Source organism: Schistocerca gregaria, chromosome 6 (genome assembly GCF_023897955.1).
Source record: "Schistocerca gregaria isolate iqSchGreg1 chromosome 6, iqSchGreg1.2, whole genome shotgun sequence".
Taxonomy (NCBI): domain Eukaryota; kingdom Metazoa; phylum Arthropoda; class Insecta; order Orthoptera; family Acrididae; genus Schistocerca; species Schistocerca gregaria.
The window spans coordinates 126,000,962-126,026,123 of record NC_064925.1 but is presented as its reverse complement, the minus strand read 5'-3'; the positions used below and the strand labels follow the sequence as shown (position 1 = coordinate 126,026,123).

Here is a 25,162-nt window from a genome sequence, read left to right as displayed (position 1 = left end):
TTGTGACTATGGCCTCCTGTCGGGTAGACCGTTCGCCGGGTGCAAGTACACTCCTGGAAATTGAAATAAGAACACCGTGAATTCATTGTCCCAGGAAGGGGAAACTTTATTGACACATTCCTGGGGTCAGATACATCACATGATCACACTGACAGAACCACAGGCACATAGACACAGGCAACAGATCATGTACAATGTCGGCACTAGTACAGTGTATATCCACCTTTCGCAGCAATGCAGGCTGCTATTCTCCCATGGAGACGATCGTAGAGATGCTGGATGTAGTCCTGTGGAACGGCTTGCCATGCCATTTCCACCTGGCGCCTCAGCTGGACCAGCGTTCGTGCTGGACGTGCAGACCGCGTGAGACGACGCTTCATCCAGTCCCAAACATGCTCAATGGGGGACAGATCTGGAGATCTTGCTGGCCAGGGTAGTTGACTTACACCTTCTAGAGCACGTTGGGTGGCACGGGATACATGCGGACGTGCATTGTCCTGTTGGAACAGCAAGTTCCCTTGCCGGTCTAGGAATGGTAGAACGATGGGTTCGATGACGGTTTGGATGTACCGTGCACTATTCAGTGTCCCCTCGACGATCACCAGAGGTGTACGGCCAGTGTAGGACATCGCTCCCCACACCATGATGCTGGGTGTTGGCCCTGTGTGCCTCGGTCGTATGCAGTCCTAATTGTGGCGCTCACCTGCACGGCGCCAAACACGCATACGACCATCATTGGCACCAAGGCAGAAGCGACTCTCATCGCTGAAGACGACACGACTCCATTCGTCCCTCCATTCACGCCTGTCGCGACACCACTGGAGGCGGGCTGCAAGATGTTGGGGCGTGAGTAGAAGACGGCCTAACGGTGTGCGGGACCGTAGCCCAGCTTCATGGAGACGGTTGCGAATGGTCCTCGCCGATTCCCCAGGAGCAACAGTGTTCCTAATTTGCTGGGAAGTGGCGGTGCGGTCCCCTACGGCAGTGCATAGGATCCTACGGTCTTGGCGTGCATCCGTGCGTCGCTGCGGTCCAGTCCCAGGTCGACGGACACGTGCACCTTCCGCCGACCACTGGCGACAACATCGATGTAATGTGGAGACCTCACGCCCCACGTGTTGAGCAATTCGGCGATACGTCCACCCGGCCTCCCGCATGCCCACTATACGCCCTCGCTCAAAGTCAGTCAACAGCACATACGGTTCACGTCCACGCTGTCGCGGCATGCTACCAGTGTTAAAGACTGCGATGGAGCTCCGTATGCCACGGCAAACCGGCTGACACTGACGGCGGCGGTGCACAAATGCTGCGCAGCTAGCGCCATTCTACGGCCAACACCGCGGTTCCTGGTGTGTCGGCTGTGCCGTGAGTGTGATCATTGCTTGTACAGCCCTCTCGCAGTGTCCGGAGCAAGTATGGTGGGTCTGACACACCGGTGTCAATGTGTTCTTTTTTTCCATTTCCAGGAGTGTATTTCGATTTGACGCCACTTCGGCGACTTGCTGTGGGATGAAATGATGATGATTAGGACAACACAACATCCAGTCCCTGAGCGTAGAAAATCCTCGACCCACCAGGCATTCGAACCCGGGTCCTTAGGATTCACATTCTGTCGCGCTGACCACTCAGCTACCTGGGGCGGACATTTCGACGATCAAATATTGTTGTTACTCGTTTCGCAGTTATTTTTATGCTAGAAATGGGCACTAACCCTATATCCCACGAGACGCTGTAAGTAGGAGCTGAGCCATATGTTTTTCTTGATAAGATGTTGGGGCTTCTATAACTGCTAACAATGTGGCAAAGCGGAGCTGCTTCTTTTTGTGTCTTTGGCAGTTCATAAAGCCTTGGTGGAACTGGCGTTCGTAATCTTAAGCTCTATTTTAGACGGTCAGCTTCGTGGCTTCTCTTTTGAGCCCTTTGGGAGGGAATTGCGAATAGTATATTGGGAACTTAGAAGATTTTTATACAGCGACTGAAAGACGTGCACCTCGAAGCAACCGATGTGTAATTTTGACGTGGTCTCTTCGTTCACACGAGTGCCTCAGGTGGATTCCCTACAACTCATAGGAGCTAACTTGGTGGATGACATCTCACATGAACTTCCAATATTTTGAGTAAACTGATGGTGTTGTTATCGGTAGTCATCTCTTTCCCCTAGTAGAATACCATTTTATGGGAGACTTTGAAGGCAAAGCACTTCAGTCGGCGATTTTGAAACCTAAATATTGAAGATATGTGGGCGACACTTTTGTGGTGTGGCCACATGGGACAGCAGCAACTCTTCCTTCAGTTTTGAAACATCTTATCTCTCGAAATTTGGAACATCTGCTTTACCAGGGATCTGGAGAAAAATGGCGGACTTCCCGTTTCAGGATTCGTAGAAAAAGAAACTCCTTGTTTCACAGTGTGTTGCGTAAGCACACATACAGCCCAACCTGTATATAGGAACTACGAACTATCATAACAGTTAACAATACAGTCGTATATTAGTAACTTTAGTACAAGTCGCTAGAGCTAAAACCCAAGGACCTCATCAGCTGAACTTAGCCATCTCCAATCTGATTTGACGATAATGAATACCGCTATAAGCAGCTCATAGCTCATCTTATACAAATGGAAGAAGATTTTTTTACATTCACAAAGCCATCGCTGAAAACAGTCATGAGATAAATGACCAAACACATATCAGCACAGGCTCCCGTAGATAAAAAACCAGTAAAAAAAAGATAAACAAATAAAACAACTCTTCCCCCCCCCCTTCGCCTCCTGGACACACACACACACACACACACACACACACACACACACACACACACACACACACACACACACAAATGCATACACAAAGAGATCACAGATACTTCAATAATTACACTCGAAAGTTTGGCAATAACATTCGATCTTTGGCAATAACATCTGATACTCGGCAAAACAAACCAAAACATTGCATCGAAACAAATGTTTAGTTCATAGTGCTGTGAAATGCGGGGAAAAAACGCCAGTTGGCATTTAGAAGAATAGCAACAGCACCAAAAATGCAACAGGAGTGTAATATTGAGGAAGTAATCCACGCAATCTGTAAGTACAGTTCAAAATATTACTGCTTAACAGGAAATATAAACCACCAGAACTGTTTATAACCTATAGGTACAGTGACCGAAATGTAAATTAAATAGCAAACGTAAGTACATATTCCAGGCCACTGAAGATGCCTTGCAGAAAATAAAGGCAAAACGCGTATGGCACTAAAATTGTGTTTCATTCATTTGCTGTCAGACAGTCCATAAAGCAATAAATATCAATATACCGTAATACTACACGCAACTGATGAAGACAGGAGTACAAAAGTTGAACATGTAGCTGTAAGCAGATTTGCAGTGCTTTTCGTCTATTACGCACTAGACAACAAAAACTGGCGAAGAAACGGGGAACTCCATGAGGACGGTTTTTGTACATTATCTTGCTGGTATGTCCTTTATGATGTTCCGTCCTTTGAGGTAATTCAAACGATGTTGGTTTCCGTTAATGGAGGTGACGAAACGGGTTGGATATCAGAGACTGCGAGGTATTTTCCCGTGATTGGAGGACTGGAATGCTGTGCATTCAGCTTCGTGATGCCAACTGAGGAGTTACTTGACGTAATAGTGGCAGCTCAGAGGGTAAGAAACACGAGAGACTCGGAGAGAGGTGTGCTGACCACATGCCACTCCACACCGCATTCGATGAGACCATTGGCAAAGGGTGACACACAGCGGTCTGTTGGACCCTATGTCCCGGCTAGGCCCATAATTACAATTTCGGAAACATTCACGAACTGAGGAAGCCAATAACGCGTTAGTCTACCTCTGGCTCTTATACAAGCAGTTATTCGCCTTCGCATTATATAATTACTGCTCGATGACTTTCTGAGAAATTGTTGTTGTTGTTGTTGTGGCCTTCAGTCCTGAGACTGGTTTGATGCAGCTCTCCATACTACTCTATCCTGTGCAAGCTCCTTCATCGCCCAGTACCTATTGCAGCCTACATCCTTCTGAATCTGCTTAGTGTATCCATCTCTTGGTCTCCCTCTATCATTTTTACCTTCCACGCTGCCCTTCAATTCCAAATTTGTGATCCCTTGATGCCTCAGAACATGTCCTACCAACCGATTCCTTCTTCTAATCAAGTTGTGCCACAAACTTCTCTTTGCCCCAATCCTATTCCATACCTCCTCATTAGTTATGTGATCTACCTACCTAATTTTCAACATTCTTCTGCAGCACCACATTTCGAAAGCTTCTATTCTCTTCTTGTCCAAACTATTTATCGTCCATGTTTCACTTCCATACATGGCTACACTCCATACAAATACTTTCAGAAACGACTTCCTGACACTTAAATCTATATTCGATGTTAACAAATTTCTCTTCTTCAGAAACGCTTTCCTTGCCATTGCCAGTCTACATTTTATATCCTCTCTACTTCGACCACCATCAGTTATTTTCCTCCCCAAATAGCAAAACTCCTTTACTACTTTAAGTGTCTCATTTCCTAATTTAACTCCGTCACCATCACCCGACTTATTTTGTCTACATTTCATTATCCTAGTTTTGCTTTTGTTGATGTTCATCTTATATCCTCCTTTCAAGACACTGTCCATTCCATTCAACTGCTCTTCCAAGTCCTTTGCCGTCTCTGACAGAATTAAAATGTCATCGGCGAAGCTCAAAATTTTTATTTCTTCTCCCTGGATTTTAATACCTACTCCAAATTTTTCTCCTGAGGAATATCCTGCCAAAATCTACAGAAGTTACACGTTAGAGTTTCAAAATCCCGAGCTGGTTGGAGGTCTCTGGCCATAATGCGGCAAACGCCCTTAATTGGTTGTCATCCGCAGAACCCGTACTACAAGGCGGTAAGTCGACGACATTCTATGCCCCGTTTTGTTGAAATGCAATGAATAACCAGATGTTTCTCCAAATCTTTGCAGTAACAGAATGTTTCTGATCTGATATAATGTTTTTGTAGCAGGAAAAAGACTGTCCACATCACAGTCGTTAACCGTGCGGATTTTAGGAAATGAAATATTTCTTGAGGGATCTCCCTCCACTGAGTCTATAGGAGTCATTAATAAAAGCCGAGCAGCGTCGATTTCTTGCCAGAACAGTTTCAAACTTCTGCACCAGCAATACCACTTCTAATGCCAGTCAGCTTGCATTTCACATGCTCAACATCTTCCACCGGTTTCTGCAAAGGCAACTCCATAGCTAGGCTAGGAAACCGAATTTCTTATGGACATACGCCAGAGCAGTTTCTGTTTTTGATTCAGTGGAATAATTTTGTCTGAAGTTGAAGATCATTTTCGGAAAGGAATCACAGATTCCATGGCTTTAAAATGTTCATTGTAAAAAGCGACGGCTTCAGTCCACCTCATTTGGACAGACACAGGAGAAAACAATAGGTTCGGTAGCTGTTCCTTGCAGAGCCACACACGATGCAGGACTTTGAAAAGCATTTCATTAGTTATGATTTTTTTGTCTATCTGTAGTGAATTAATACGTGTACAATACGCGTAGGGTAGCTGCCGTATTTACCATGTAGGCAGCGGCACCTGAACACGTAACAGACAATTTTTCTACTTGATTTCCCCCAGCCACAACACTTTAAGACTGTTATTCAGAAAATGAGTTACTTTTGAATGATTTGTGTGTTCCGAAATGTTGCAGGAAATCAGTTATGGCTTTTAGTGTTCCTCTCCTTCGTGTTTGCCGTCAATAGGCCAGCCAACGAAATGACCATATGCGTCTTTCCTTAATATCGATTCATCAGGAATCTATTACCCGCAGCACGGGAGATACTGAGGCACTTACAATTTGTACCATAGCTGAGCACGTAGCCTAGAAAGGTTGATATGTGGTTGTTGCGCTCTTTTGTGTCTGCATCAGAACCGTTTGTTTCTCGGACGTTGTTCTTTCTGTGTGCATCAGTACACATGCGTTGCTTAAAGTGAGAAATATTAGAACACTGGATCTGCTTATTCAACGCTCCACATGGAACACTCTACATATTATTAACCCAAGACGTTCATTTATATGATACATTTAACACAAAAGGAAGCACCATGAACACAAACAGTCGTGACCTCTTGAGAAGTAGTATTTGTCAAACTTTTCTTGCCTTAAACAGCTCCTAGCTCACAACTGTTAGAAGTCGATGGTAGTCTTTCGTTTGCTACACTGCCAGTCTCGATAGCATCCCGAAATGTCCCGTACCGTGCTACACACAGTGGGCTTTCCTTACAAGAAATGAAACTTCAAACCTTAGAAAATTAAGCGGAAACCCATATCATTGGTAACTCAACTTCAAGTGCTCTTATTCACGTTTATTCCATTAAAACGAAATTTTTAGAGCTAATTAACTTCCTATCTTCAACATTTATGGCAGGTCGGATTCAGATATATTTACAAGGAACACGTAACAGTGTATGTCCTGAGGGTCTAGGGAGACAGAAACAATGTTCGAAAGTAAACAAAATGTGACATTATATAGTAAAAAGTTAAAATAGGAAAAAACGTGTCCTTATAGCGAAATATGTAAAAAATATGTGACGATAAAATGAAATATATCAACACTGCCAACATTATTTGAATCCATTCATACACGCGCGCTTAGGAGCGAAGAAAAAGTGTAGTAATTACGTAATTGCCGGTGATCTAGTTATAAGCCACATTCAACGACATAAAAGAAATGAACTATCTTAGTAATTTTTTAAAAAAATGTTAATTGTTACAATTGGCAAGGGCCGTGGAAATATGAATATTCAGTTAGGCATTGATGGATCTGTCGATTTGTATGGTGATACCTATGTTCAGGATTCGTAAATAGTTTATTTTCTGAAGTCTAAATCTTCTGGGTTATTAAGCCACGTCATATTTCTACTAAAATGATCGACCTTTCGACCCCTCCACTGGAATCTTCCTCAGGATCTTATGGTGTTCTAGCAGTAGTGGATACCATAAGATCCTGACCAAGATCCCAGAAGAGGGGTAGAAACGTCCTTCATTTTAGTAGAAATACGACGCGGCCTAATAACCCAGAAGATTTTAAGTTCAGTGACAACGGCCACGAAAGCCTGCACAGTTACATAGTTTACTTTCTGTCGGTGATATATCTGATGCATGGAAAAATAATTCATGTCAGTTACATGGTCTCAAACTGTGATCAGGTTTGGAACTCTGAAACATTTTGACGGACATGTAGATGACAGTGTCCAAGTGATATATATTGGGATAAAGACTTTCATAGAGGTTCGGAGTGGTTCAATTTATTGTCTTCAGAGTTAGCAATTTTCACTGACTGTAGTCCAAAACAGTTGTATACGGCCAAAAGTAATCAATGAAGGATTCTGTTAGCTTCACGTAACAACAACTGGTAATTTCTAGCGCAGGATCGTAACTTGATTAGTGTGTGATATCTACAATACGTTAGTCACATTTTCCATGGATCACTTAAAAGATTCTTTCATGGAAATTATGTAAAACGAGTCAGTTTACAGGTATACATAATTAGTGTTAACATTAATAAAGACAGTTCTTTTTACAACTACTCATTCTAATGTGCTTGGAAACTAGATACTTTTACTTACCTCTACACTGTAGACAGTTTCGTACTATTGTTACTTGAACACTTTTTGCAATAGTTATTTTGAAGCCATCATGTTTGCATATTTAAGTTTAGAATTGGCAAATACGTCATAGAACTAATACGGTGGTCGTGACATAAGAAATGATATTTTGTCTGTTTCGTAGTATGTAGTGTACGTAAAAATGATAGAAGTTTTTCGAACTACAAGCTGCATCAAGAACTTAAATACCGAAGAGTTTTCGATTGGTCCTAGGTCATTGTCAGATGACTCTTGTGTGATTGCTGATGCCGTCCGTGTACAGGGCATCCCAGGAGGAATGACCAATACTCATGGACATGAGAGGAACGATCAGAAAACATGACCTGTGAAACGCGTACTTTAAGAGCTGTGAGTACTTGTTTAACGTCGATTCTGTGAAAGTGACCTACTGAGCAAGTGTTCACAGCTTTTAACGCATGCGTATTAGACCCATGTTTACCAGTCACTTTTTTCTTGTTTTGGTCCCCACTACCTCCCCTGAAAATATGGAAAGGAAAGAATTTGCAGTGGAAGAGATGTGGCTCACAGAATAGAAGAAGTGCTCATAGTTCTTGAGGTATGTATTAGGTGGACCCCATGTTTACTAGACAATTATTTCTTTCTTTGGTCCATGCTACCACCTCTCAAAATATGGAAACAAAGAGCTTGTAGTAGAAGAGATAAAGAACTACATTTTAGAACTCATGTTTCCCAGACTTTTTTGCTTCAAATGATCATTGTTGTCAAACTCCCGAATATTGACCATTTATCCCTGGACACCTAGTTTAGACACGCTGCCGCCTGTGAAGCCAATCCAGTGGCATCAGTTATATGGTAATGGTTTCCTTGCACTCCCGCAGTGCCCACTACATCGCCCTTAAGGCCTGATCCCAAGCTTAGCCACAGAAGGCTACCTTTATTTAGAGCGCTGAAAATTTTTTTTAACTCTATCGCTTCTTTTATTACGCTACCCCAGAAACCATTTCTGCGTTTAATAACATATGTTGCGTCGCATGCAAGTTTTCTCCATGTTTCTCGGAGTACATGAGGCGGGAGAACCTCTAGTGTTATGTAACGCGCTGTTAAATAATAGGGGGAGTTGGGTGCAATCGGGCATGGGCGTCAAGTCGCTAACCCTTGTCTGTCTCTTCACTAATTGATAACATTGTTTTTTGGCCGTTAGACCGCGAATACAGCAGGCAACTTTAGTACCGCCATGAGGCTTGGTAGTTCCGACGCGTTGTTGTTAAGAAAAATAATTTTCTTGATTTTTGTGGTTGTTTGATTAATTAGTGATATTTCAGTAAAGAACTTATACCTTCAAATTACAAGTTGAAACTAATAATACGACGTATTATTCATTGTATTACTATTACATTTACAGGCTTTATGAACATACGGCATGTTAAACGCTTTTTCACCCTCTTTCTCATCGAGAAAGTAAGTTTTTTTGCCCGGGTAGAAGCAATGGGGTAAAACAGGAACTACTAGATATCACATCCTGATTTCATTGCGAATAATTTATGTGTGTGTGTGTGTGACGTGAGAAGTATCTGCTTTTAACGGCACCTTACTTGCTTGTAGACATTTCAATAAACATAAATAAATAACGACATGCTGAATTTACCATTTTTGCACCAATTTTTAGATTATTTTTGACACTATTAAATAGATAATTTATGCCTTACTCAAAAAGTATATTTTCATTTGAGATGGGACCAATAAAAGCTTTATATAGTCAGGAAATTAAGGTATGGCCTTACAGTCATCCGGGAAAAGTGGCACCCCAGTACCAATTACCTCCGTCGTTCCGGACTTGCAAGTACTGTAACAGCAGTAATGCAAATTGACCTATCGGTGTTTAAAAATAAGGATATTTTCCCGCTTAATGCAAATGCAATTGGCGAAGAGGAATTTGCACCATCAGGTACAACAGAAATAATTATGCCAGATTCCCTGAAAACAACAGAGTAGTCACTGTTTCTTCGCCACAGCCTGGTCCGCCGACTGATGTACAAACACTTTCTTCATTCACTCTATCATGAGAGAATGTAAACTCAGTTGCTCATTAAGAGAAACCGTCATTACCGAGGTAAAGAGGTAAACGTGCTGTGACCAAGCAGTCTCCCTACAAAAATGAATTGAGTGCAACAAAATTATCTTCCCGGCAGATGTACAATACTGTCGAAGTACTCTGGTCTAGACCAGAAACGTTTTAAGACGTGTGAGGCAAACAGCTCTCCTGAACATGAGAATGAAATTTCTAGCCTTTTTTGCAAAGAGATCTATTCGTCAACAAGAAAATCAGATGATTGTGTAAAGTACTGAAAGTGTACAAAATTGGCCCATCAGGATTGTACAGGGTGGAAGGAAGATAACTTACTTGAGTGTCGTTGTGTCTCATGCCTTGAACGGAAAATATATCTTTACCCGGTTGTGCCACAAGGAGTATCTGCTTTTACCCCAAGACATGAGGTATTATCGTATACTGCACACTGCTGAGCTATATTAAATATCATTTAAACCATCAAAAACATGTCATCATGCTGTTCATGCCTTGTTCACCTTTCACCGAATTAAATTTGCAGTTTCAACGATGAAAATTTTCATTGTTATATAATTTTCTCCTTAGCTACCGAATTATACCCCAAACTTCTCCTACGCACAAGACTACCCACAGACACGCACACTGTATTTCAAATATTCCTAGCTTTATGAGACCTATATCGTCTTCCTTAGGCCTCATGTTTCGCGGAATTTTTGCAAGAGGTCTGCAGGAGGACTGTATTTGATGTCTCTTGATTAGACATCGAATCTTTCCTGTCAACGTGTCACATAATTGTAGAAATGCAAGATGCTTCGTGTGCTCCTCGGCTTCTGCTTAGGTGTAACATATCATGGCGAAACCACGCATTTGTATGTAAACATGTTATTACTGTTATAAATATCTCCTGCTTGTTTGAACTGTGTTGTTGCAGCTGTTCCAGGGTGGTGGGAAAGGGGGAGCCGTGGTGAAGAGGCTGATCGCTTGCCCAGTCTACATGGGTCAAACTGCCGTCTTCTGCCTCGTCGGACAATCACTGACTGACCATGTAAGTTCGCATTCGCGACGAGAAGTCGATTTGCATTAATGAGTATGAGTATGCAAATGTGGTACACTTCTTTTGTCACCCGGCAATTAATTTTTTACGGAAACCCAAGGGACCAAAAATCGCTAATATAACAGCACCAAAGAAGTGTACCTTTCCATTTACGAGATAAGTACTAGCACTTACGTATTTCAATAGGTTTAAATACTTCATCAGACAGGCAAGTTTTTCACTGTACTGTGTGCGTGAAAATATGTTTAAGAACATACTGCTATAGCTTTACAACTGCAAAAACTGTCGTTTGTACAATGAGCTGACGAAGTCACGTGGTTCTGTTTTGTATTTCACCAAATAACATTTGCAGCAAATGAGTACTAAACAATTTCTGTGTCTGCATCCCTTTTAAAACTGCAGTTTACACAATAACTCTTAAATAGTGAGATGTTTTGACATTACGAAATAGTGCAAAATTTTAATCATTAGTCCTTTCCTTGTAGATTCTCCCATGTATGTGTTCAACAAACGTATTGAACACACCTCATCATCGCCTCCTTTATGCCCAGCCCTTCCTCCTCACTAATTCATCTCCTCCTCCTCTCCTCTTCTCTTAGTTTGTTTCCTCCATTCTGTCTCTATAATATTATCTTCCTTTCCACTGCCCCTGCCTGTATTCTCCTCCAACTCTCTCTTCCCATCTCCTCCTACCCCTCTTGCTTCTCCACATGCCAGTTAGCCCCTATACACATTCCACCTCCCTTCTATATCCCCCTCCCCTCTCTATCTTGTAGTTTCCGTCTTCTCTCTCTCTCTGTCTGTACCCTTCGACATCCATCTGTCCCCAGGCATGCCCATCAGCACATGCACCCCTGCAGTACAGTTCAGTAATTCAGGGTGATATCATATAGGACAGCCTACGTTGCACGACATTTCTTTCCCTGACATCTGGGCTGCCCTGCAAAGCAGGTTGATTTGGCAGGCCAGTACTGTTCCCACATAATATGCCTATTGTGTAGCGCAGGCTATACATCAGGGACTGGCAGAAAAGTTTCTTCCTATACATCCACTCCCACTGGGGCTACGAGGCTATAATCCATGCACACAGTGCTGCTATTTCTGTGCCAAATCCAATTTAAATCAATCACACATACACCCTTCTTTATACATAAAAGAGTTTTGGTACATACAGTTACTGAAATAACAACACAACGTTTTATTTAGTTTCATATAACATGGATATAATTGTAGGCAATATGTTAGTCACTGATATTGAAAGGAAAAAACGTATGACACACGCCCATGACCACACTACCAGCTCTACCTGCACGACCCACTAGTCTAATATGAGGCTAAGATAACGATTCAGACCAATGATAATTATTGAACACATTTATCATTTACTGCTAACTGATTATTTTTATCTTGTTGAGAAGTTTATTATGCACAAAGTATCTTGAAACAATTTCTAGGAAGATCATTTAAATCTGTAACAAAAGTTCGTATTATCAAATATAAAGCTAAGATCAGAAGACATCACATACAGAAATCGAATGTAACTATTATAGGTAGACTAATGAAGTTAGTTAGTGTTGGTGAAGTTTACTTAACGTTCTTCATTTACTCCAAATAGGCTTAATACTGGATAATTTTTAAGTAGACTACTCACATAATCGAAATACATTATAATTATTTGCTGTAATAACATGTAAATAAAGATAACAGTGTCTATATGAAACTTCGATGTTAGTTAACAATATCAGGTATTTGCTGAACATGTGTCTAACTCTCCACATTGCACATTCTCGGCGTGTACAGCCACGTCACAAATTATGGCAACACTTTCGCCCCATTAATGCGGATGATGAGCTCAAGCAGTAGCATATTATCGTAACAGCGAAGTGTACTACACGCAACTCTGGAAATTAATATCAATTAGACACTATACAAGGACGTATAGGATGTCAACAGCAATTGTGAAATATGTAGTGATATGACTGGTGACGCTAGATCGGGTCGGAAGAATGTGTTACCGTCTATACGAGCGTAGCTCACGGCCAAAGTGCCTTGTTGGTCCTCATTGAGAGTTCCGCTTGTGTCAACAGCCATTCAGTGGAGCTTCTCTTTTTTCGACGAGTACAGCAGTGGTGAAAATCATTTGGAGTCTTTAAGATAAGTATTGTAGTACGAGCTAAATAAATTGTCACAAAACAAACAAATATAGAATCGTAAATGTTCGTGTGTTCGAAATCGTATGTCTCCGAAAGTTCCGTACCGACTGGTTTCAAATTTCGACACAACATTTCATTTGAATATGTGAGTGTTTTTATGTACATCCTAGAGTATATATATATATATATATATATATATATATATATATATATACTCCTGGAAATGGAAAAAAGAACACATTGACACCGGTGTGTCAGACCCACCATACTTCCTCCGGACACTGCGAGAGGGCTGTACAAGCAATGATCACACGCACGGCACAGCGGACACACCAGGAACCGCGGTGTTGGCCGTCGAATCGCGCTAGCTGCGCAGCATTTGTGCACCGCCGCCGTCAGTGTCAGTCAGTTTGCCGTGGCATACGGAGCTCCATCGCAGTCTTTAACACTGGTAGCATGCCGCGACAGCGTGGACGTGAACCGTACGTGCAGTTGACGGACTTTGAGCGAGGGCGTATAGTGGACATGCGGGAGGCCGGGTGGACGTACCGCCGAATTGCTCAACACGTGGGGCGTGAGGTCTCCACAGTACATCGATGTTGTCGCCAGTGGTCGGCGGAAGGTGCACGTGGCCGTCGACCTGGGACCGGACCGCAGCGACGCACGGATGCACGCCAATACCGTAGGATCCTACGCAGTGCCGTTGGGGACCGCACCGCCACTTCCCAGCAAATTATGGACACTGTTTCTCCTGGGGTATCGGCGAGGACCATTCGCAACCGTCTCCATGAAGCTGGGCTACGGTCGCGCACACCGTTAGGCCGTCTTCCGCTCACGCCCCAACATCGTGCAGCCCGCCTCCAGTGGTGTCGCGACAGGCGTGAATGGAGGGACGAATGGAGACGTGTCGTTTTCAGCGATGAGAGTCGCTTCTGCCTTGGTGCCAATGATGGTCGTATGCGTGTTTGGCGCCGTGCAGGTGAGCGCCACAATCAGGACTGCATACGACCGAGGCACACAGGGCCAACACCCGGCGTCATGGTGTGGGGAGCGATCTCCTACACTGGCCGTACACCTCTGGTGATCGTCGAGGGGACACTGAATAGTGCATGGTACATCCAAACCGTCATCGAACCCATCGTTCTACCATTCCTAGACCGGCAAGGGAACTTGCTGTTCCAACAGGACAATGCACGTCCGCATGTATCCCGTGCCACCCAACGTGCTCTAGAAGGTGTAAGTCAACTACCCTGGCCAGCAAGATCTCCGGATCTGTCCCCCATTGAGCATGTTTGGGACTGGATGAAGCTTCGTCTCACGCGGTCTGCACGTCCAGCACGAACGTTGGTCCAACTGAGGCGCCAGGTGGAAATGGCATGGCAAGCCGTTCCACAGGACTACATCCAGCATCTCTACGATCGTCTCCATGGGAGAATAGCAGCCTGCATTGCTGCGAAAGGTGGATATACACTGTACTAGTGCCGAAATTGTGCATGCTCTGTTGCCTGTGTCTATGTGCCTGTGGTTCTGTCAGTGTGATCATGTGATGTATCTGACCCCAGGAATGTGTCAATAAAGTTTCCCCTTCCTGGGACAATGAATTCACGGTGTTCTTATTTCAATTTCCAGGAGTGTATATGCAGATGGAAAGAAAGAGAAAGAGGAGAGACGAGATGACAGACAGTGAGACAGTGAGAGAGGGTGAGAGGGGGAGAGTGGGAGATGGGCAAAGAGAGGGGTTGAGGAAACTGATGGAGACAGTGGGGTGGGGGAGGGGAGATGGACTCTGTGACGTATATCCAATTCAGAAACATATTAGAGAAAAGTATGCTTCTTCTTTTCCTTCATTTCTTTTTGTCCAGACCGAACCAAGGCAATGTGTGGATGGGAACAGCTAGCTTTACATGAAATTCATCCAAGCTATTTTAAGGGCATTCGTGTTAAAGGAATGAGAGAATTTTATTATTCTGAGGAGTAAAGGATTTTAGATGTCAGACTTCTTGCTAAATTTTAGATTTTGCGATGATTGTGTTTCAGATGTAGCAGACAATAATGAATCGAATACTTACTTCTTTGGCACGAATGAAACTGATTAATATCTGCCTTTTTCAAGTCACAATCTTAAATGTGAGCTTCAACGTCAATAGCAATCATTTTTCCCTTTTACTTGGGAACTCTAAAAATTACTATCATTCTCAGTTTAGAAAAAGGTCATAAGTTGTTGAGAAAAAAGTTTGTATTCTTAAAATTATGCACATAATTAGCAGACAGATCGGGAAAACAGATTCAGTAGAAAAACATCATTAACATGAAAGCCAGTAAGAGAGAATAAATGGTTAAGGATGAGCTCATAAAATTTGGTCCCGAAGTAAAATTACAAGCATGGTGGGAAAACTAATTTCAGCTATTCGATATAATGGATATCAATGAAACGTTTAAATTCAATCAGGTAGTATCTATTAAAACGTTTGAAACGCGTACAATGATCTGAAATAAATAAGTAGGTACGACACTGCACGACCTTCACATATTCAGGCCAAGTGTAAAATGTCGTTTCCGACGGAAATTATGGTTCGTTTTCCACTAATCTTTAAATAAACTAAGATTCAGTAACTTCAGTGGTCTGCAGGCATGAAACTAAAGACTCAAGACGGACTGGACTACACTTAGCATTGCTGCAATAAGAGTTTCATTTGAGAAAATGATTATAAATGTTCTGATTTGACACTGTTTTTTATGTACCCAATCTTTTGAATCTAAAGGAAAGATGACTATTAAGGGAGATACTTTTCACAAAGTACTCTTTCATTCGGTATAATAAACTGACCATTTCACTGAGCAGTCTATGTATGTCGCTTGGTTTCTAATGCAGGGTGGCTCAGTCCTAATACGCGGTACCTACCATTTCCATCATTATTAACTGTTTGTAGTACATGTACCTAGACTACTTCCGTTGCAATCAAAGACAGTTATTTTCAACAACGTATCATGCCGTATAAATCTCGCAGGCTACGTTACACATCGTGTGTGTCTGTTACCAGAGCGAGCGCCTGCTGGACTCTGCATTCAGCTGCGAATGGCCAGCCGCCGACGGTCGCTTCTGCAGCGCACTCGTCATCTTCATGCAACAAGCGTCGCAACCTCTCAAGATCAGGGTAGGCAAAATCGTCACACTCTCCAGAAACTCTTTTTTACAGGTATGTGAACTGATTTAACTAGCGTGATTCTATTTGATTACAGACATGGAACAAATTTCAAGAACAACTGAATATCTGAAAAAGATAGGGTTTCTGGTTGGAGTATTAATTTAAGTAACCTGGTACTTGATACAGACATAAGGGGCTGCTCACTAAATTCCGAAATCCAATCTTCACCGAGGATGTAGAGCACGTATTATTACCACAAACTTTCAAATCACGTAATGATCATCATTCAAAGATAAGGGAAATAAGAGCTCGTACTGAGGCGTCCAGACAGTCCTTTGTTTTCCCTCGTGCGATACCTGTGTGGAACACAGGGGGGGAAATGTGACATTGGTGCTAATTGTGCCCTCAGCCACACACCGCTTGGTGGCTAGCGGAGTTTGTAGATGTAGATATATACGATATCTGTTTATATTGCAGCGGTTTATTATAATTAAAATTCCAGTTTGGAAATCCTCTAAAAAAAGAACTTCCTGTCAGAATGACGTCAAATATGAACGAGGAAGAATGAAGCGGTGTGAAAATAGAAGTTACGAAAATCTTCCCACTGTAAGACGTTGTATGCTTCAGAACATAAATGTGTTCGGCTACAAATGATAGCAGAGTTACAAGAATCACAGTATGACGGTTATGGTGTGAGTTGCACATTAAACCAGATGTACTGTGCAATGTGCGTGACGGCACAAGTTAGGTATTCACAGCTCTGGAAGAGTTAATTCCGTAAGCTCGTCCACCACAGTAAGGTCACGCCACATCAAGTAACGAAAAAACGGTTTCTATTCGTTCTGAGGACAGAAATTGCATAAAAAGCAGTAATGACATAGGTTTTTAATTGTGTTGAGGGGAAAAACATCAATGAAACTGATTTTCCACTCTCTGGGACGAGCGTAAGACACGTTCAGATGCTGTCAACCGTTTTCTGTCACAATTTGTAATCGAGAAACAGTATGTTCTGCAACAGATCGGAGTATTCTAAGGGCCATTCAGAGTGCGTTGTGCAATATAAGCCCTCATTTCAGCAACGTTTGTAATGGGAGCACTGAACACAGCATTTTTGAGATCACAGCCAGAAGTCACACAGTTTATGATCGGGTGATCTGGACGGCCAGGTTGTAGGGAAACAACGCCTGATAAAGATTTCAAAATGTCTCTACAGCAGCAGATTCAATGGCTGTCCGATGTGCGAAGGATCGCCATCTTGTTTAAAAATGATCCTGCCCACACATGAAACATAGCATTGGAGCGACGTTGGTGCGCAAAAGACTCTCGTGGCGTTTGCGAGTGGAAGAGCAGGTAACAGGATCCACAGGACCTATCTCCTTGTAAAAAAATGTCCCTACGATAAACTACGCCGTCAACCCGCAACCTTATTTGAATGAAGTGGTACCGACAGGTGTGTGAGCGGATTTTCCGTTGCCCACATTTTGCTGTTCTGTGTACTGACATGTCCCTGGAGTTGGAAATGGATTTCGGCTGTGCACAGAATTTGCCATGGTCCTCCATTGTCCACTGCCATGCGGGCACGAAATTCTAAAGCAAACGTTTGTCTTGCACGAAGGTCAGCGTGAATATAGGTATTTTGTAAAGATAGCAGTGCAGGATGTTTCGTAGAATTTTATGCATTATGCAGACATGTCCAAAGTTAGGGCAGTTCCCCGTCCCTTGCACACTACCGCTCGACACCTCCAGCAATGCTGTGGCCACAACTCGTACTACCTGTGCCACACTGCACTTCAAAACAACCCGTCTTCTCCAATTTCGTAATCATTTTCTTCAGAGACTTGACAGACATTGAAGCAACAAGTTTTTCATATTCTTGAGTGTTCGTAACTTCTGCAGAACCACTGGAACGTAGTCATTATTCGTGTAAAAGAGCTTTACCAGCAGCGTGCGATCCTGCATTGAAAAGTCATGCCGAGCATCTCAGACAACGGAAGTGACGAGCAGCCGTGTACTCCGTATCTTTTATCACCCACATTCTGCCGCTTACAGTGCGATCTAGGAGTAAAATTTTTGTTAGCTTTTCTGCATAGCTCTTCGATAATATTCCCTGAAATTTTGACGTCGTTCTGAGCTGTGGTTCTTTTTCTACACCGTTTTCAGATTAGAATATTAAAACACAGCTCGCTTCATTCATACACTATATCTTGCAAGCAATACTTACAGGGAACGGCTACACTCCTACATGGATCGCATCGTCAGATACTGTCCGATATTCGATCACACGGGGCATCTTTTCAGATACATGGTTGTTTCAATGAATATTAGGTTAATAGAATGCTACACTCGACATTTTCTTTTCAGAGAGAAGAATTTAATATCGGGTCTGGCTCAAGAAATCATTTTGGAAATACATGTACTCTCAATACGGATAAAAAATGTAATAGAGTTATCAGTACTATAAGTTTTTTCGTTGACCAGGGTGTTGTCTATAGAAAAGTACAGCCGTTGGACTCTTGTAGCTGTTTTATGCTGTTCATGAACGATGAATCTAGCACACGAAAATGTCCATAAGCATACGTAAGTGGAATGTAACGTCCAGAAACTATTCTAGAAATTGTTTGACTGCACAGTCTGCAGTTGCACTACAATCAGGCCAATGAATTACCAAGAATTATCCATCTGAAGGCAGTGGAACAGTTACGTAAATCTGAGCTTCGCAAAAGCTCCACCTATGTCTATTGGATGAAATCGTCGGGAGTTTAATTCACCCACGAAACCATTACGAAACTCTCGTTAGACAAAATCCTTATTGTGTTAGTCTGAGATTTCAATAAAACGAATGCGTGGAACATCTGGCAAAGGACGCAACACCTCACTTCCGAACAATTTATTTTGTCCATACCATTATTTCTCTCACTCAATAGTCTAAAAGAATTTTACACAAAAATTTAAATCTTATAGATTTCTGCAATGCTCGAAGGAACACTGCTTACTCTGAAATCATGATGTTGACAACCAGCCTTAAAATTGATTTCGAAGCTCATTTTGGGCAGAGCTGACTATTCCATTCAAGTATTTCGGACAGTTTGTTTCACTAAACTACAATTTCCGCTCTTCAACAGCGAGACAAGTTTATCCAACGTTGTGTGAGAGTAAGTCACTTAAGTTGAGATCCTTTGTTTCGAGCATGTCTTGTCGCTTGATCAGTTTAGTTATTTTCATGGTCTGTGATCGACAAGCTCATTATTTTGAGAGTTCATTTCCTTAACCGGTAGAAACAAAACTTTTACAGGAACACTTTCGCTTGTTCGTCTGATTGTTTGTTTTCTCAGAAAGGGGTAGAGGTACCAATCTGCAATATATGCCACGTACAAACGTCTACGCTTTCTAGATTGTGTGAAAAATTTAATCTTCTAAGTTAATGCAATCAAAAGAAACGACGATTAATGTCACGTATTTTGCTACTCGCAAACTCACACTTCAAAACCTATAGCGTGCTTCCGGTTGGCCTGGAATTATAAAATTTGGTAAGAAGGAAGACTCCACAGTAGTAATAACCGAAAAATTTAAAAATCATTGATTTGCAATTATAACACATTAAATAAAATCTAACATTTTGATGCACGTGCAGGGAAACCGAGAAGGCTCGGTCGGGTCACTTATTTTCCTATCTTCGTCTAAACCTAGTCTTCATTTCTCACGACGTGAGCAGTGGGCATAAACAACACGTGCTTCGGACTCGATGTTAAGTTGTTGGTCCCGTTTACCCGATTGGATAGCTAATGTAGGTTAGGGACACGCAAGTCACCGAAATGGCGATCAGTAGAAAGGCCTCTAATAGGCTGCTGCGCTAAAACGAAATAATAATAGTAATAGTAATAATTATATATATATATATATATATATATATATATATATATATATATATATATATATATATATTCCTGGAAATTGAAATAAGAACACCGTGAATTCATTGTCCCAGGAAGGGGAAACTTTATTGACACATTCCTGGGGTCAGATACATCACATGATCACACTGACAGAACCACAGGCACATAGACACAGGCAACAGAGCATGCACAATGTCGGCACTAGTACAGTGTATATCCACCTCTCGCAGCAATGCAGACTGCTATTCTCCCATGGAGACGATCGTAGAGATGCTGGATGTAATCCTGTGGAACGGCTTGCCATGCCACTTCCACCTGGCGCCTCAGTTGGACCAGCGTTCGTGCTGGACGTGCAGACCGCGTGAGACGTATCTTCATCCAGTCCCAAACGTGCTCAATGGGGGACAGATCCGGAGATCTTGCTGGCCAGGGTAGTTGACTTACACCTTCTAGAGCACGTTGGGTGGCACGGGATACATGCGGACGTGCATTGTCCTGTTGGAACAGCAGGTTCCCTTGCTGGTCTAGGAATGGTAGAACGATGGGTTCAATGACGGTTTGGATGTACCGTGCACTATTCACTGTCCCCTCGACGATCACCAGAGGTGTACGGCCAGTGTAGGAGATCGCTCCCCACACCATGATGCCGGGTGTTGACCCTGTGTGCCTCGGTCGTATGCAGTCCTGATTGTGGCGCTCACCTGCACGGCGCCAAACACGCGTACGACCATCATTGGCGCCAAGGCAGAAGCGACACTCATCGCTGAAGACGACACGTCTCCATTCGTCCCTCCATTCACGCCTGTCGCGACACCACTGGAGGTGGGCTGCACGATGTTGGGGCGTGAGCGGAAGACGGCCTAACGGTGTGCGGGACCGTAGCCCAGCTTCATGGAGACGGTTGCGAATGGTCCTCGCCGATACCCCAGGAGCAACAGTGTCCCTAATTTGCTGGGAAGTGGCGGTTCGGTCCCCTACGGCACTGCGTAGGATCCTACGGTCTTGGCGTGCATCCGTGCGTCGCTGCGGTCCGGTCCCAGGTCGACGGGCACTTGCACCTTCAGCCGACCACTGGCGACAACATCGATGTACTGTGGAGACCTCACGCCCCACGTGTTGAGCAATTTGGCGGTACGTCCACCCGGCCTCCCGCATGCCCACTATACGCCCTCGCTCAAAGTCCGTCAACTGTACATACGGTTCACGTCCTCGCTGTCGTGGCATGCTACCAGTGTTAAAGACTGCGATGGAGCTCCGTATGCCACGGCAAACTGGCTGACACTGACGGCGGCGGTGCACAAATGCTGCGCAGCTAGCGCCATTCGACGGCCAACACCGCGGTTCCTGGTGTGTCGGCTGTGCCGTACGTGTGATCATTGCTTGTACAGCCCTCTCGCAATGTCTGGAGCAAGTGTGGTGGGTGTGACACACCGGTGTCAATGTGTTCTTTTTTCCATTTCCAGGAGTGTATATATATAATTAAGTTTGAATGGAACCCTCAGAACGCGAGTCCTTCTCACACTTGTCCGGTTTTATTCGTTAGTGACAACTTCTATTCCTCTTCGGTTATCAATAAAAATTGCATTACTCTTCCAGTAAAAGTTTCTATAGTTTTCTAGTATTCACTATATTGCAAAAATATCGATACTAACAGATAGAGACAATCTCCAGGAGAAAAATCTGAACCTCAAATTCTAAATTGAATCAGTGGTTTTGAAATGGGCACGAATCCACAAAAAGCAATTTTTGGGAAATCGATTAAAACTGTCTTTCAAAAAGTTCTTATTTATATTTTTTAAGAATTTTTCATTAATGTATATATTTAACATCTATTGTGTACCTAAACTGCAAGTGATTATCGTTTTTGTTTTCACAAAGAAAAGTTTAAACTAACTGCACTCATGTCCCTTAAAAAAAAAGGTAATTTGAATAATAGCACTTCTAAGCAAATTTGTTTTTATTTAATGATGAATTTGAATATGTTAACATTATATCAAAAATCATTACTTATTTGGATTATCAATTAAAAATGTCAAAATATGTGAATTTTAAGGTCATATTTTATATTCACTCATCATTGAGTTCTTCGTCTTGTGTCAGCCACTCACATATTTCTTCATAAAAGGGGAGATGCTCTTGTGGAATGTACTTTACTAACTTTTTAATACCTTCAACTCTCTTATGGTTGCTTAGGCACTCGTTATTGTAAACCTCTTGTGTTGGTAAGGAAATGTTTCCTGCCTTATCCAGAGTAAAGCGTGGTACTTTTAACCCATCAATATGTCCATAATCTTTTAACACACCAGGATTATATTTTTCACACTGCAACATGAAACACTTTGATATAATAAAATCAATTTTTGGCACCCTATTTCCCAAAGATTCAGTCGACTTGTTTGTCTTTTTTTTAAATTTTGCTCATCAACCTTTATAATTTTCATGCAGTACGCTAGAAAATTTACATTTTCGTTTCAGCTACTTTCATTGCCTACTCTGTTGGCGAGAACACACGGTCACTCCCTTTTATGTATCTTTTAATTACCCCAAAGTCATGGTCACAAGGGAGGAAAGGGTGTACCAATGTAGGATAATATTGTACAATTTTGTCAAATTTACCTGTTACAACCAGACTCATGATATAGCGTGTGACTGTGTGCTTTCAGTTTTGACCACCACAGGAAACTGAAAATAAATGAAGCTCCTTGGTGGTGTCAGGTATGTTATTTCATATGTAATGATTAAGAAATGAGCAAACCTCATTGGGTCCTTTTCTGCCTAAGACCTCATGGTATAAATGATGTACTGAGGTTCCCTTTTTCATACCATGGATACAAAACAAATGTATCCATAGGTGTTTCTTGTAAAATACCTCTTGTGCTGGGACGAGCGACAATGGCAACTGCTGCATATAATCAAAACAGATAAATGCGATGTCATCTCACTCAACACAATTTGCTGTTACTTCCTTCATTTTGTTGTAGCACTTTTGTGATCCACGCTAACATACCAATGGCTTTGCGGCTGCAACATGCTTAGCGTTATCATTTAGAAAATTACTTTTACGTTTTTCACCAAGCTTCTCACAAGTAGCACACACATCTTTTTGTGGCCTTTCAAAAAAAGGTCCAAATAGCTCTGAACGCTATGAACTTTTGAGATCATAAGTCTAGCATAACTTAGAACTACTTAAATGTAACTAAGTGTAACATCACACACATCCATGCCCGAGGCAGGATTTGAGCTTGCGACCGCAGCGGTCGCACGATTCCAGACTGTAGCGCCTAGAACCCATCGGCCACTCCGCCCGGCGGTGGCCTTCCAAATGCGTAGCCGAAGTTGTCCTTGTAATACTTCAAATAAAATGAATAATTAACTCTAACGTGTGGATACTTTCTGCAAAAGAGTGAATGCATGATTTTTACTGTTAGCTCTGCATTAAAATACTTGATATTTCGATTTGCATAATGTGTTTCCTTTACTGGGAATGAGGAAATCTGCTCAATGTTTTTTTTTTTTTTTTTTTTTCACAAACTGCTCCTGCTACAGGTTTGTTTCTACAGTTTTCTGATTTTCCTCGATTTTCTTTTGGAGTTTCCCCTGCAGCAAGCAAGTCATGTCTTCTCACTCTCTTTTCGGATACTCCATGCAAACTTATCAACGCTGCTTTGCAAATAGCTTGTCTGTTACCTGCAAGAGTAATGATGTACAAAACATTGTGGAGTCTGGCCTTTGGAATATCCTTCCGTGAACTACAGCGATGAACTTCAGATAAGATCAGCTTGCATTGTAGGAAAATATCTTAACCCCTTTTTAGTTTCAAATTCATGGAAATTTTTCAAAATTGTTGTCTTGTCTAGGTCACTGAATTTAGTAAAACAGTTCACACTGCATCTGAAATCAAACAAAAGCTACTAGTTTTTGCTTTAGTGTTTTCTAATCGGTATTTAGGCAAACTATGTTACCTGCAGGTGAAGATTAATAATTACAGTAAAATTCATTGGTTGATCCTAGTGAACAGAATGAGCTTACATTAAAATTTTGATATATTTATTTTATACGTTTTAATTAGCGAAGATGAAGTGAAGGTTTCTCCCATACAAATGTGATTTTTATTGTTCTGCTGACCATTATGCTGAAAGCTTATTTTGTATTAGATTGTATTTTAATGAGATGTAACTTACATAAAAGTTAGGTCAGAAACTTACCTGTAATCGGGTCCTGTAGACCTGGTTGCATTGACTTTCCCGGATTAGCTGACGTGTTCATTTCCTTCTAGTTTACACCTTTTAATCTCATTCTGATTATATTCTTCTGAGTTTCGCTGGCCATTTTTGCGTTTTCGAGGTGATTCGTTACTATCACTGTCCATGTTTGCACGCAAATCAACTATAAACCTACACTCATCCACCTGCTTGAAGAGTTTACTAAAATGGTCACCAGATAGCAGCAGCATAGTTGTTTTGAATGGGAAATGAGTCCATGACTAATGTCCTTTTCAAAACATTCAACGAACTCATTGTCTTCCCCTGCCTATGTTATGCATTGGACTGATGCTGTTTTCACATTCAACGATGTAACGTTCTCTATAGATTCGGAATCGAAGCATAACTCAACACGGCAAATATTGTGACTCGTGCCCTTTCCAAAATAACTGTTACCATTGACATATTTTAAAAAGTGTTTGTAGATTCTGTATGATAAGGTATTTCCTCACTTTTTTTGAAACGGAAATGAAAGTATATCTGGCACTGAGAAATGTAAATCACTGCACAACGGAATGCAATGCATGTATCCTGACAGGTGGATGAGAAAAGGAGTTGCCAGTTTTCTAATTGATAGCAAACTAAGAATTCTAAGATATTTTAAGCTGTAGGACGTAATTACTGCTATGACTAATTTAGACTTATCTTCTTACAGGTACTGAACGCTTCATATACAATATTTAACATGTTGTTAAATACACAGTGAAGATATAAACATGAAAAAGGATCAACACTGCAGAAATTTCAAAATGCTCTCTACCGTTTTGCAACGTTCTATGATATGAATTGGTGTATGTATTATGTTCACAGAAATATAATTGTTAAGGTGATATGATGCTGGACAGCGTAGATGTCACACTTTACAAAATGTTCACCGTATATACTTGTTGTCACACTGGATGCATAATTCGTACGTTTAATTTGTTTAAGGCACTACATAGAGCAAAGCTTTTGTAGCAAAA

The 25,162-nt window shown here is 42.0% G+C and overlaps 1 protein-coding gene across 1 annotated transcript in view; it reads left to right on the top strand.

The window, feature by feature from the left end:
• LOC126278757 (odorant receptor Or1-like) overlaps positions 1-24,906 on the top strand; it is a 55,781-nt gene extending 30,875 nt beyond the window's left edge. The window contains exons 5-7 of the mRNA XM_049979034.1: positions 10,624-10,737; positions 15,941-16,096; positions 24,856-24,906. Of these exons, the coding sequence (XP_049834991.1) occupies positions 10,624-10,737; positions 15,941-16,096; positions 24,856-24,906 (321 nt within the window). The remainder of the gene's footprint in view (positions 1-10,623; positions 10,738-15,940; positions 16,097-24,855) is intronic.
• Positions 24,907-25,162: the final 256 nt, after the last annotated feature.